A 15,017-nucleotide genomic window follows, 5' to 3' on the forward strand; every position below is an offset into this window, starting at 1 on the left:
TTATACATTCTGGGTTGTTCTGCATCACAAAACAATTGCTTCTAGTCCTTGCCCTTCACCCCAGTCAAATTTTATCAATCATTGCTGGATAGTTACTTCAGTCAGTTTAATGAAAAGATAACCAAAATCAAAAAGTTAGTATATTACAAAATTGTCCCTTTCAGTGAATTCTGGGGCCCCATCTACATGGCACCGCTTTCAGCCCCCACCCCATTGCAACTGTGCAGCATTTCAGCTTCAAAGTAGCTTCTGGTGGTATACGCTTGCGGTTTATTGCACACTTCCCTAACAGACTCTGCTGTGCCCTTTTTTTGCCATTATACTTAAATGCGCAGCTGTGCAGTCCTGTGAGTGTGGGGGTGCAACACTACAGTGGCTGTTTTGTATTTTAGGGGCTCTGCTGTGGCTTTCTGTCCCTTTTTACCTAACAAGTGAGTGTTTTGTGCTCCTTCATTTCCACACCATCTGTTTGTCAGTTCCCCAGCCTTAGACTCTTGTGATGGTTCACACTCACAAGAATGAGTGGTATGTGCCTACCCATCGCTCTGAAATGGTGGCCGGAACAATGCTGGCCCTCCCCCAAGACCCCCCAGCCCTTGGGCACTGAGTCCAAAAGCAACCGTTGCGAAGATACGAAGCTGAAAAAATGTGCAAAAGTGTGATTAAATAGTTGAAAACGCCTCTCTGTGCCTCTGTAACTGCGCAGCTGCGAAGGGATGGGGGGAGTAAAGGGGCGTCACAGAGTGATGCAAGCACTATGCACACCTACAACACACCCACTGTAAAATGCAAACTCAGTTTGGGGAAGGGACAGATGGCTCGCAATCATGGGAAACCTGCAACAAACCAAAAACATCACAGCAAAATGCCTCCTCGGAAATCCGCATTTTCCAGGAGAAAATCACGGATGGCTGTGAAGCGGCAACTGCATCATCTAATCAAAAGGACCTCAACTCACACCTGCCCCGGAGTAAAAGGCTTATGTAGATGGCCCCTGGGGAAAAAAGTTGAGGCAGACCATTTTAACAGGTCCTCCACCCAGCAGAGGTGTATACCAGCAGCCAGTCTACAGTAAGCAGATAAGTGATCTGTCCATGACAATGGAGTCAAAGTAACTCCTCCACCTTCAGAGCGCATACTCCTCTGGAACAGAATTGCATGCATGCATAGGGCCAGGTACTAGTTGAGACAGGTTCATGGTTGCCGTGACATACATGAAATCCTGAGCCACTCCCAACTGAGGAACCGTAGCATAATCATTGAAATCCCCCAGTAAAAGAAGCCTTGGTTGAACCAACAGCAGACCTCTGATTGGCTAGCTCAGGCAGACTGTTGACCAGGGGGTGGATGTTACACCAACACTATCCCCAAAACCCAACTGCAGCAACATGCACTCAAAATTAGTGGACTGTTGGATGGAGCATCTGGTTAATGAGACAGAATTCCTAGACTGCTGCCACTCCACCTCCCTGCCCCCCAACCCTAGTTTGTGGTATCACAGAACAACCTGGCAGGCTGAGCTGGGTGAGACACAGTTCCCGCTCTTCCCTCAGCTAGGTCTGTGTGATACATGCCATATGTTGAGTGGACACTCCACCTAGATGTCTCTCTGGTTCCTGACCTATTAGCAAGTAGTGACATTTCTTCTAAAAACAGATGGTTATAAAACACATACTTTTCTTAATAAATTAACAAGCTAACTCTGAAAAAGCACTAGACTCTGAATTGCCTCTGCACTAGACATCTGGGGACCTCTGTCTTTTTAAGACTAGTTGTGAGTGGACACAAATCCATATCCAGCTGATCTTGGTGCCTTCCTTTTATATTACTTTTTTTCAGTCCCCTGGTCTGGTTTGTGCCACTCTTGCTGGGCAAGAGCCAGAGATCTTAGGGTCACGTCATATATTAACTGTCTTAGTGGGTAGACAATGCATGTCACACCTGATACATCTGAAGCAGTTAAAATGCATACTTTGGATTCATTGTGTTAAATAGATGTTTAACAACTTCACGTTACAGTTTTTGTGGGTACACACAGTGTAATGTGGATCTGGCCCAATTCTTCTGCTTGCCAAGAGGAGAAACCAGCCCTGGGGAAAGTAGTCCAGGGGAGAAACTAGTCTTCTGAGTACAGCCCAGGGTCATCTTTTTTTTCAAACCAGCTTCCCATTGGCTAGAGAAAGAATACCCAAACTCTGAACAAATAGAATAGAATAGCAAACATATAGAAGGAGTATCGAGATGCATATCCATGTTTCCCATTAGACTATACTTTGTGTTATTCAGTTTTCCAGTTGTTCTGATTATGATCTAACAGATAATATGGATGGGTCCAGACCAGCACTCGCCCCATCTCATTTGAATTTGTCTCTAGGGATGTATGAATCCCTTACCTGGCTCCGTTCTGGGGATCCGCGGTGGGGGGGAGGCAATCTGTCCCTCCCCCCGGAATCCTCCTTGGCTGGCTCCACTCCACGGCAAGTCTGCAGAGCTGCCGGCCGGGGCCGCCTGCAGCCGGACCTCTGTCCGCTGCCGGGCTGCGGCTGCAAATGGCGGCTGCCATAGTGGCCGCCATTTGTGTCCCTGCGTTGCCGTGATAGGTTACGTAAGTATTTACATAGCCTATCACGGCTAACGTAGCGAGGGAAATGGCGGCCGCAGACTGGGGCCGCCATTCGCACCCGCAGACGAGGGTAGCGGACGGCCAACAAAAGGTAGGGACCGTCCCAGGAAGGTTTCGTGGGGTGGCGGGGGGGATTGCTCTGTTCTGCCACGAACTCCGGGGGGCCAGATTCTAAAGGATCCGGCCTCACTGGAGTCCATGGCGGAATTCTCTAACATCCCTATTTGTCTCCCTATCCCGTCTCACTGTCCTAGTACTAGTTTCTGAATTCTTCCCATATATATATGCTTTATCCTCAGTTGTGGGCACAAGATTCTGATAATAGGGACAATGGTCTGGAGAAGTTAATGAGAGATCTATGTCCTGAGAACTGTGAGAAGTTCTGTACCTCTTTAATGAGGTACAAGCTTTTGCACATCAAAAGCTTGGCAGTGAAGTGCTATGCACTCACAGATCACAGAATATGTTTTTCAATGTGCCACATCATAGTGTGCTTTTCTGTAGCAGAGTCATGAATACTTACTGATCTGGACACACCCTAGTTTAAGTACTAATTAGACAATAAGTATCTTTATTGAAAAATGTACAGATGTGCACTACAGTCAGTAGGGTAAAAGTTATTGGGTTGTAACGAATTGGTGTTCCTCTGCTGACAGAAGGCTGTTTGATCCAGTGGAGGCTTCTGTCAATGAAATGGGGACGGTGGGGATTCCCCTCCCTTCTGCAGCCCTCTGTGCCCGCACTCCTCCAAATCTGCTCCAGAGAATTGGGGGACCCTTCAGAACAGTGAAAGAGGTGGCTGGGAGTCACAGAAAATCACCTCCCTGTTCCACCGATGGAAATCCATTTCAGATCAAAGAGCCTTCCACCAGCGGAGGAATACCAACTGGATGCAAACTGTAATACCAAACCGGAGGTGGCTATGCACTTACTTCTTCAGGGATTTCCCACTGCAGTCTGGTAGGCATAAGAATGCCTGAAGTAACTTCTCCTTTGCAGTGCCCATCTTCTGTATAGCCCAGTTCAAGACAGTCAGAAAACATGACATTCTGGAGAGCAGCGGAGGAAAAAAGATAATCACATTGTTACATGCACTGTGAATACACTGTTGTACAACAGGAAATAAGCAGGTTTAAACACCTAGAATTAAGCATCAAATCTAGAAGGGAAAAGTTTATCTGCAAACCCTTGATAAAAATTGGTATTTTATTGAACTTATTTGTATTTTGATCTCTAAAATCCTAATCTTGTTCCTCCAACATTTCATATTAAGCTATGTTTAGGTGCACTTCAGTCTCTTCTGATGGAGAGTATGAAGTAACCAAGGTCTCAGAATACAGATTTAGCACTAACATGGAAATGTCATGTATTTAGAGGTCACTTCAGTTATCTCTAAGCAGTTATTATTGGCATGAGGGTGCCATGCCTGACAGTGTCTCTTGCGTCCTACTGAAGTGTTGGGCCAAACGTGAGGCTGTGGTATCTCACAGAGGGTTGGGGCATATCATCTGGGGCAGGCCAAAACTTAGTTTTGGGTGCACACCTCCAGTTACTTATTCCTTTATACATATTTTGGCTATTAATGGCATGGTGACAATATGCTTGACAGTGCCTGGTGCCCAAAGCATCACAGAAGTGATGATGTGGCATATCACAAAGGACACTGCACTGGGGATGTGGGTAACCACACAAAGCACTCTGGTTCTTGTATTCCACCCCCTTGCTGGTTTTGCCTTAAGTGGGTCACTTCACCTCTTTGCATGACTGGACCAGCCCTGGGTGAGGTTACATAAACTGTGATTACACACAAAACCACATGATTATTGCAAGTCTATTGCCTGCTTTGCATCTCTTGGGGTGTAGACCTTGCCCCCCCCCCAATCACAGTCATTACTTATGGTAAGAATTTTTGTTCTAGCACATAAGGATGGTGCGGACACCCAACTGGGTCAGGGAGTCCGTCGGGCTCCCCCTCGCCCCCAGACTGCGGAGCCTCTGGCCTCGCTCGCTTATTTTTATGGGAAAAAGGTCATTAAAATGTGCATATTTAAATATGCACAAATTCAGGCTGGGAAAGGCTGATCTATACAATGTTAGAGGCATAAATGCCCATTTACTCCTCTAATATTGCATATATCAAGCTTTCCCAGCCTGAATTGGTGCATATTTAAATATGCACATTTTTATGACCTCCTTTTTCCCTGTAAAAATAAGTGCAGCAAAATGGCAGGCACTCACAGACAGGATCCAGGGTGAGTGTGGGTGGCTTGGCGAGCTTGTGGGGGCTCGAGCGTGGGTCCAGGGGGACTTGAGTGGAGGCAGCGCTTCAGTGGGCGCCTGCCAATACTGGACGGGGGGCCCGTTTGTCCATCCCTACTGGCACATGGACTAAAAGGCAGAACACATTTGTCAGCCTCCTACCTGCTAGGGGCCATTGCTTGCTGGAATCCATATAAAAAAATGTTTAATATGTGTCAATGTATGTATGTGTGAGAAGTTTTATACTTTTAACCCAAAGTGCATAATGTTAGGCTTAACCACTCCACTACTTTACATCCTCCAGCACCTCGTAGCTCTCCCACCACCATAGCTCTTTACTGAATTATATAATCTACTGTAAGCCATCTTGATGATCTTTTAGATAAAAGGGGAGGTATAAATTTATAAAGATAAAGAATGAAGTCCAGGCTTCCTGCTGAGCATTCTTACATGTTTGCTTAATTGAAAGTTATATACCAACAGGTTCAGAAGTATTTCACCTTAATATGCAAAGTTCTGGACAATGTAGAATAAATGGGAATCGCCAACATTACTGCATTGGTTGTCAACCTTATTCACTTACGTAACTGGCAATATATTATAATGGGGGTGAGGAAGCAAGTGTCAAAGTCTTACCATTGACACTTCCAGAATTTTGCTGATTAGCTGCAGTGTCATGAAGACTATTTCCTAATTCTAAAGCTGTGATTGTTTTGGAATGGGAAAGTTAAGAAAGGGAAAAGCTACCATTTCTATGAGCTAGTTTTGGAGACAAAAATAAAACAGGGAAATAATCGGATTCACCTATCCAACTTTCCTAAAAAAAACCCTCCAGTTCATATGCTAGACATATACACGCACTCACCTCCCAAAGATGTCCAACAATAGGAGCATCAGCCCAAGAATGTTCAGTATTCAGGCCCAGTTTACCATTCCTGAACACTATAAGAGTGAACGACTTGTCAAACCACCTATGAAAGACAAAAGTTTCCATAGATTTAAAAAGTTTCTTCTCGTATATAGTAATAATGATCTCAATTCTCTGGTGCTATGTCTTTTTATGTAGCCAAAACACCACCATCACTACAAAAGAGGAAGGTATCAACAGGCCCAAGGGATCTCTGAGGTTTGCAGAAGTTCAAAAAGTCCACAGGAGAAACCCACCCTGCCTTCCCCAAACAGCCCAGTGAGGACTTGTCATGCTCAGCGGGCATGGCATGCTAAATGAACTGACTGCTGGGGGTGGGAGTGGCTGGAATCCTCAACAGGGAGCATACCACGCTGAAACACTTTGTCGCTGGTTCCATGTGTTCAGCATAAAAACAGCGGACTACTTCAAGATTATACTTCTGAACACAGAGGCTTGATAATCTTAAAAACAAAGGCCAGGACAGCCAGCTATAAATTTATAGCAGCAAATCCAAAGCGAAGTGAGTGATTAAAGCATACAGTGTGGATCGTCTTATGAAACTCAGCAAGCAGCATTACAGCTATCCATGGCCATGTGCAGCTGAAGTGTGTGGCTGTTATCAGATGCCACAAAAAAATAAAAAGCGAACAAGGTTAGTCGCATGGCAAAAAGTTTATTTTATCCACATGTTATCACTTATGCATATCTACACTACAGAATTAACTAGTAGTTCTCTCTCCCAAGGAACAGTTTTCTGAAGGGAAAGGGGCTAGCTGCTAAGGAAGTCTCAGCACCCTCACCAAAAACTCTGATTCCTGGTAATCTTTGAGCGAAGCAATGACAGTTAAACATGTGAAACTTAATTGTAGATATATCCAGGAACACTTCACTGAAGGTTAGAAACATAACATTCTATCAAATGCGATCTATCGTAACATTCAGAAGGAAAAACACGCGTATCTCACCTTAACTCAGACCTACTTAAAAAAAGAGATATGAATTAAGTGTTCAAATGCTCCTTTGGTAACGTTTGTAACAAAATATATTATGCTATCCATAAACATATCACTGAGGAAAAAAGCTGTTCTGTTTGTGCCATTTTGATTCTTAGTGTAAGAGATATAAATGTTTCCAGATACAAAGTGTCTTAAACTACTAAAAAGGGAAGTTGAATACATATGCAAAAAGGTGAAAGAACTTCTGTTTCCCATGCGCAACGTACCTGTCATAGCATTTGCCATGTAGAAGTGCCTTTGAATAGGTGTCCAATGATGTCACCGGCTCTTCTTTCCTGTAACCCTGAGCGGTGTCATCCAAAGTCACAAAGAAAGCTGCCTTTTCAATAGCATCCAAAGACTGCTTGTTCTTTCCACGTGCAAAATATGTCTGGCGAGCTTTAGCCCAAGGAACTCTGCCACAAGGATGTAAATAGAGGCATTATACAAAGTCAGTGAATGCAACTATCCTTGCAGTCATCCCCTTAAAGACAGTATAATTTTAAAATCGGATTTAAAGTGGTGCTTAATGAAACAAAACTCACTACAGATCCCACAAATGCTGAATATGAAAAATGCAACTTTGAGAGTTGGGGAACTCTCAAAATGGATGTGTACACAAAGCCTCTCTCACGTTTATACAGATAGACAGTGTGTTGGCTTAAGCACATTTGGGCAACCCCCTCCCCCCTCCCCATATGTCCCTTGGGAGTTTCTCCTGTGGCGCACCAATGCCTTAGCCGCCCCCTGCTCCCCCACTGATTTTTCCCCTGGTGCCAAAAACATTTAGGATAACCTCCCTCACTGAAATCAATGCCCCAACACACACACGTGCGCACCCCCCCCACACACACACACAGAGGAACCAGTCACACACAGGCCCCATCGACACGAGCCTTTTACTCCGGGGCAGCTGCAAATCAAGGTCCCTCAGGACAGACAACACAGTCACCACTTTGCAGTCGTCTATTGTTTTCTCCCAGAAAATGCAGATTTCCAAGGAGGCATTTTGCTGAGATGTTTCTGGTTTGCTGCTGGTTTCCCCGCGGTTGCGAGCCATCTGTCCCTTCTCCAAACTGACTTTGCAACACAGTAGGCGTGTTGTAGGTGTGCGTAGTGCTCGCGTCATTCTGTGATGCCCCTTTACTCCCCCCATCCCTTCAAAGCCGCACAGTTACAGAGGCACAGAGAGGCGTTTTCATTTATTTAATCACACTTTGGTGCATTTTTTCAGCTTTGTATCTTTGCAATGGTTGCTTTTGGACTCGGTGCCCAAGGGCCGGGGGAATCTTGGGGGAGGACCAACTTCGCTCCGGCCACCGTTTTGGAGCAATGGGTAGGCACGTACTGCTCATATGAACCATCACGAGAGTCTCAGGCTGGGGAACTGACAAACAGATGGCATGGAAATGAAGGAGCACAGAACACCCACTTTTAACCTAACATGGGACAGACAGATACAACAGAACCCCTAAAATACAAAACAGCCACTGAAATGTTGCACCCCCATGCTCATGGGACTGCACAGCAGTGCATAAAAGTATAATGGCAAAAAACAGGGCATGGCAGAGTCTGTTAGGGAAACGTGCAGTAAATCATGAGTGTATCTCCAGCAAAGGAGATTGTTACCTTGTCGTGGTGCTGGAGCTTGAGCACCTCAGTGACGTCATGAGCTAAACCATGAAGGGACAGCCAAGATGGGAAGAGAGGTCATGGCAGAGAGGTCAGACTAAATACGATCCCTGGGGAAGGAAACGGCAACCCACCCCAGTATTCTTGCCATGAAAACTAAATGGATCAGTACAACCAGAGATATGTCAGTATTCCATCGGAAGATGGGACTCCCAGGTCGGAAGATGGTCAAAATGCTACTGGGGAGGAACAGAGGATAAGTTCAACTAGCCCCAGATGTGATGACGCAGCTAGCTCAAAGCCGAAAGGACGGCTAGCAGCCGATGGTGCTGGTGGTGAATGACAAATCCGATGTTCTAAAGATCAACACACCATAGGAACCTGGAATGTAAGATCTATGAGCCAGGGCAAATTGGATGTGGTTATTGGGGAGATGTCAAGATTAAATATAGACATTTTGGGTGTCAATGAACTGAAATGGACTGGAATGGGCCACTTCACATCAAATGACCACCAGATCTACTACTGTGGACAAGAGGACCACAGAAGAAATGGAGTAGCCTTCATAATTAATAATAAAGTGGTTAAAGCAGTGCTTGGATACAATCAAAAAAATGACAGAATGATCTCAATTCGAATTCAGGGTAAGCCATTTAACATCACAGTGATCCAAATATATGCCCCAACCACAGATGCTGAAGAAGGAGAAGTAGATCAGTTCTATGAGGATCTGCAGCACCTACTGGATAGTACGCCAAAAAAAGATGTTATTTTCATTACAGGAGACTGGAATGCTAAGGTGGGTAGTCAAACGGCACCTGGAATTACAGGCAAGCATGGTCTGGGAGAACAAAATGAAGCAGGACATAGGCTGATAGAATTTTGCCAAGACAACTCACTGTACATAACAAACACTCTCTTCCAACAACCTAAGAGACGACTTTATACATGGACTTCACCAGACGGTCGACACCGAAATCAGATTGACTACATCCTTTGTAGCCAAAGGTGGCAGACATCTATGCAATCGGTAAAAACAAGATCTGGAGCTGATTGTAGTTCAGATCATGAACTTCTTATTGCACAATTTAGAATCAGACTATAGAGAATAGGGAAGACCCACAGATCAGTTAGATATGAGCTCACTAATATTCCTAATGAATATGCAGTGGAGGTGAAGAATAGATTTAAGGGACTAGATTTAGTAGATAGGGTCCCGGAAGAACTATGGACAGAAGTTTGCAACATTGTTCAGGAGGCGGCAACAAAAAACGTCCCAAAGAAAAAGAAAACCAAGAAGGCAAGATGGCTGTCTGCTGAGACACTGGAAGCAGCCCAAGAAAGAAGGAAAGCAAAAGGCAACAGTGATAGGGGGAGATATGCCCAATTAAATGCAAAATTCCAGAGGTTAACCAGAAGAGATAAGGAATTATTTTTAAACAAGCAATGCACGGAAGCGGAAGAAGATAATAAAATAGGAAGGACAAGAGACCTCTTCCAGAAAATTAGAAGCATCAGAGGCAAATTCCAGGCAAAAATGGGTATGATCAAAAACAAAGATGGCAAGGACCTAACAGAAGCAGAAGAGATCAAGAAAAGGTGGCAAGAATATATGGAAGATCTGCATAGGAAGGATAATAATATTGGGGATAGATTTGACGGTGTGGTCAGTGAGCTAGAGCCAGACATCCTGAAGAGTGAGGTTGAATGGGCCTTAAGAAGCATTGCTAATAACAAGGCAGCAGGAGACGACGGTGTACCAGCTGAACTGTTTAAAATCTTGCAAGATGATGCTGTCAAGGTGATGCATGCCATATGCCAGCAAATTTGGAAAACAAAAGAATGGCCACCAGATTGGAAAAGATCAACTTATATCCCCATACCAAAAAAGGGAAGCACCAAAGAGTGTTCAAACTATCGAACAGTGGCACTTATTTCACACGCCAGTAAGGTAATGCTCAAGATCTTGCAAGGTAGACTCCAGCAATTCATGGAACAAGAATTGCCAGATGTACAAGCTGGGTTTAGAAGAGGCAGAGGAACTAGAGACCAAATTGCCAATATCTGCTGGATAATGGAGAAAGCCAGGGAGTTTCAGAAAAACATCTATTTCTGTTGTATTGACTATTCTAAAGCCTTTGACTGTGTGGATCATAACAAATTGTGGCAAGTGCTTGGTGGTATGGGGATACCAAGTCATCCTGTCTGCCTCCTGAGGAATCTGTATAATGACCAAGTAGCAACGGTAAGAACAGACCACGGAACAACGGACTGGTTTAAGATTGGGAAAGGTATACGGCAGGGTTGTATACTGTCACCCTACCTATTCAACCTGTACGCAGAACACATCATGTGACGTTCTGGGCTTGATGAAGCCAAGGCTGGAATTAAAATTACTGGGAGAAACATTAACAATCTCAGATATGCAGATGATACCACTTTGATGGCTGAAAGTGAGGAGGAGCTGAGGAACCTTCTGACGAAGGTGAAAGAGGAAAGTGCAAAAGCTGGGTTGCAGTTAAACTTCAAAAAAACCAAGATTATGGCAACCAGCTTGATTGATAACTGGCAAATAGAGGGAGAAAACGTGGAGGCAGTGACAGACTTTGTCTTTCTAGGTGCAAAGATTACTGCAGATGCTGACTGCAGCCAGGAAATCAGAAGACGTTTACTTCTTGGGAGGACAGCAATGACAAATCTTGATAAAATAGTGAAGAGCAGAGTCATCACACTGACAACGAAGGTCCGCATAGTTAAAGCAATGGTATTTCCTGTGGTAACCTATGGCTGTGAGAGCTGGACCATAAGGAAGGCTGAGCGAAGGAAGATCTACAGAAGATCTACAGAAGATCTACAGAAGATCTGAGAGCCAGTGTAGTGTAGTGGTGAGAGTGACAGACTGGGAGCCGGGAGATCCGGGTTCTAGTCCCCACTCAGCCATGGAAGCTCACTGGGTGACTTTGGGCCAGTCACAGACTCTCAGCCCAACCTACCTCACAAGGTTGTTGTTGTGAGGATACAACGGTGAGGAGGAGGATAATGTAAGCCGCCTTGAGTTCCTTGCGAGAGGGAGAAAGGCGGGGTATAAATGCAATAAATAAATAAATAAAATAAATAAGATAGATGCTTTTGAACTGTGGTTCTGGAGGAAAATTCTGAGAGTGCCTTGGACTGCAAGAAGATCAAACCTGTCCATACTCCAGGAAATAAAGCCAGACTGCTCACTTGAGGGAATGATATTAAAGGCAAAACTGAAGTACTTTGGCCACATAATGAGAAGACAGGATACCCTGGAGAAGATGCTGATGCTAGGCAAAGTGGAAGGCAAAAGGAAGACGGGCCGACCAAGGGCAAGATGGATGGATGATATTCTGGAGGTGACGGACTCGGCCTTGGGGGAGCTGGGGGTGGTGATGGCCGACAGGAAGCTCTGGCGTGGGCTGGTCCATGAAGTCACGAAGAGTCAGAAGCAACTGACCGAATAAACAACAAATCCCAGCAGAAGCTAATCTGAAGCTGCAATGCTGCGCGGTTGTGACGGAGTGCTGGGTGAAAGCGGTGCCATGTAGACAGGGCCACAGAGGACTGCTGCTGCCCTCTAATTTGCCTGACAAAGCCACTGTACAGGCCGTTGTTCCCTCTTTTGTGTCATTTTTTGGTTTGGAAGAAAAACCTGACTTTCCTATAGGTGAGTATTGAGGGCAGAGAAAGGGATTTGGAGAGAAAAAACAGATGGATGGACTGATGGATGGATGGAAAGGGGATATGGAATAATTAACAGAGAGAGATGAAGAAGAAGAGAGACTAAATGGATAGGCAAGGTGGATTAATGAATGGACTGGAAAGCTGGGTATTTACTACGGAGTTCCATTCTGAGTTAACTCCTCCCACTGTCCAGGACAGGCAAGGAACACGTGGCCAGGATTTTTGCCTGGGTCCTGAACTCCGTGGCTCCTCCCAGCAGTCCTCTTCTAGCTGAGCTTTTAGACTGAGTAGTGATTTCCCAGTGCAGTAGGATGGAAAGAAACAAACAGGGAACTGGAATGCTTAAGTTCCTTTAAGGTAAATTTCGATGGCCTTCTTAGCATCCAGGGTGTGCCACACTTGCTGAGAGAGAGTGTAGCTGGCCCTTCTGGCAGATGTTGTAGCTATGAGCAATAATACCTTGAGAGAGAGAAAACATAGTGAGACCATTCTCACTGGTTTAAAGGGGGAACTGGTAAAAGGTGATAGTACCACATGCAAACTCCAAGCTGGGAAGTGACATATAACTGGAGGAAACTGCAGTGTCACCCCTCTGAGGAATCACTGAAAGTGCAGGTAAGTACCAAGTGACTTGTGGCCTGGCTTAGAGAGAACAGAAGCGAAAGCTGTAACTTGTCTGCGAGGTATGTTTGCTCTGAGTCCCATCTCTAGCCCTGTTTGAAGGAACAGAAGCAATTTCTTGATTCTGGCTGTCTTACAATCCATACACTTCCTTGTACACCAACGTAGAAATGCTTTCCAACTTGTTTCATATATTCAGTTGGTTGATGGTCTCCTTGAGGACAACAAGGTGTTAATTACCTTGGCTGAATGGCCTAGTAAAAGGAAGGGGCTGCGCTCAGTAGCCGAGTGGCTAGATCTAGCCATTCTTCATTCCGATGCCATAACAGTCCTTGTGTGAGAAGGTTGAGCCCTTGAGGGAAGGAACCATGGATCTGTTTGTGCCTGTTGAAGGATTTGAGAGAACCATGGCCTCTGGGGCCAGAATGGAACTATGAACACGAATGTTGTCCATTCCGCCTTCATTTTTCTGAGAACCCTGGCCAGAAGTGGAAGAGGAGAGAATGCATGGAGCCTGCCTCTTGGCTAGGGGGAGTGGAGAGCATCCAAGGCCTCCATCATTGGAGCCAGGTGTCTGAAGAAGCATGATAGCTGGTTGTTGAGAGGGGAGGCAAAGAGGTCCACCAGGAGCGGGGCAAAAAGATGGCAAAGCTGCTGAAAGACTGCCGTTTCCAAAGTTAATTCCTTGAGATTGAGGCACTGTCAGCTTATAAAGTTAGCGTCTGTATTGACAGTCCCTGGAATCAGTGGAATGTACTATGCAATAATGGATGGGATGTTGTGTTCTTTCCAGAGGGGGAAGCATCCGTGTGTAGAGATTTTGATCGTCACTTCCTGAGGATTCATGAGGGCTAAGGCCATTGTGTTGTCTGTTCCGACTAAAAAAGTGGCCAGGGCGTATGTGTTCAACAAAGTGTTTGATGGAGAGGTGAATTGCTTGGAGCTCCAACCAGTTTATATTGTGATGCTTGACTTTGGGAGGCCAGAGACCCTGGATGGGATGGCCCTGACAATGAACCCCCACCCCACCAGGCTGGCATCTGTCATCACAATTATACTATGTGACTCTTGAATGGGTGTACCCTTTGATATGTTTCATGGCACTTCCTAGCAGAGCAGGGATATTCTGACTGGGTGAGGTACAGTGATCCTGATGCTGTGCCTGTGAATGTTTTCAGTTTGAAATGCGAAGAGAAGCCACTGATGGTGTCTGGGATGTAATCTGGCCCATGGCAGGAGCCCTAGGAAGGAAATCATGAGACCCAAGGCTTGTGCTAGAAACACAAAGTCTATTGAATGTATTTGAAGCAGGGACACCATAGCTTTGGAGAGAATAGATAGAAAATAAGCATGATTAAAGAACCTCACATTGGAAGGTTCTTCCACTGGATCCGAATCAGGTAATTCCCCTTCTGTTGCTGCAACTAAGAAAATGGGAGAATCTGAAAGATACTCATGTGAAATCTTTTTAGTTTTATGATGCTTCCCTTTAGTGGTGACTTGTGGTCTGGGGAATCAGATGCTAAATCAGCAGAAGAAGAATGAGGAGTAACCACAGGCAACCCACCCATCTTGGATGTCTCAGCATGTTTGACAGTAATTATTCTCTCGTTTTTTCTTAGGTTGGGAGGAGAAAGAATCAGAATCAGAGGAACAGGTTTTTCATGCGACCTTCTAAGTTCAGAAACCTGAGCCAGTTCCAGTCTAATTGCCTGTTGGGGCACATCTACCCTGGGCTTTTACTCCAGGGTGGGGGCGAGTCAAGGTTCCTCGTGATAGATGTCACAGTCGCGACTTCGCAGCCATCCATGGTTTTCACCTGGAAAAAGTGGAATTCCAAGGAGTTGTTTTACTGCAATTTCTTGGATTTGCTGCGGGTTCCCCTGTGGTTGCGGGCCGTCTGTTCCTTCCCCAAACCGATTTTGCATTTTACAGTGGGCGTGTTGTAGGCATGCGTACTGCCTGCGTCACGCTGTGATGCCCCTTTACTCCCCCCATCCCTTTGCAGCTGCACAGTTACAGAGGCACAGAGAGATGTTTTCATCTGTTTAATCACACTTTTGCACAGTTTTGCAGCTTCGTATCTTCACAACAGTCGTGGACTCAGTGCCCAAGGGCCGGGGGTCTTGGGGAAGGACTAGTGTCGCTTCAGCCACCATTTTGGAGCAATGGGTAGGCACATGGTGCTCACGTTTGTGAGTGCGAACCATCGTAAGAGTCTCGGGCTGGGGAACTGACAAACTGATGGTGCGGCAATGAAGGAGCACAAAAC

General features: G+C 45.4%; 1 protein-coding gene across 8 annotated transcripts in view; it reads right to left on the reverse strand.

The window, feature by feature from the left end:
* The window catches only part of CPT1A (carnitine palmitoyltransferase 1A), an 80,983-nt gene that overhangs the window by 14,258 nt on the left and 51,708 nt on the right, over positions 1-15,017 (reverse strand). For all 8 annotated transcript variants that reach the window (XM_084858161.1, XM_084858152.1, XM_084858122.1 and 5 more), the window contains 3 exons: positions 7,015-7,203; positions 5,748-5,853; positions 3,556-3,672 (listed from right to left, as the gene is read on the reverse strand). In XM_084858161.1, coding sequence (XP_084714287.1) covers positions 3,556-3,672; positions 5,748-5,853; positions 7,015-7,203 — 412 coding nt within the window. The remainder of the gene's footprint in view (positions 1-3,555; positions 3,673-5,747; positions 5,854-7,014; positions 7,204-15,017) is intronic.

This window comes from Heloderma suspectum, chromosome 1, assembly GCF_057233095.1.
Source record: "Heloderma suspectum isolate Gila_16-S chromosome 1, 16-S_ref, whole genome shotgun sequence".
Classification (NCBI taxonomy): Eukaryota; Metazoa; Chordata; class Lepidosauria; order Squamata; family Helodermatidae; genus Heloderma; species Heloderma suspectum.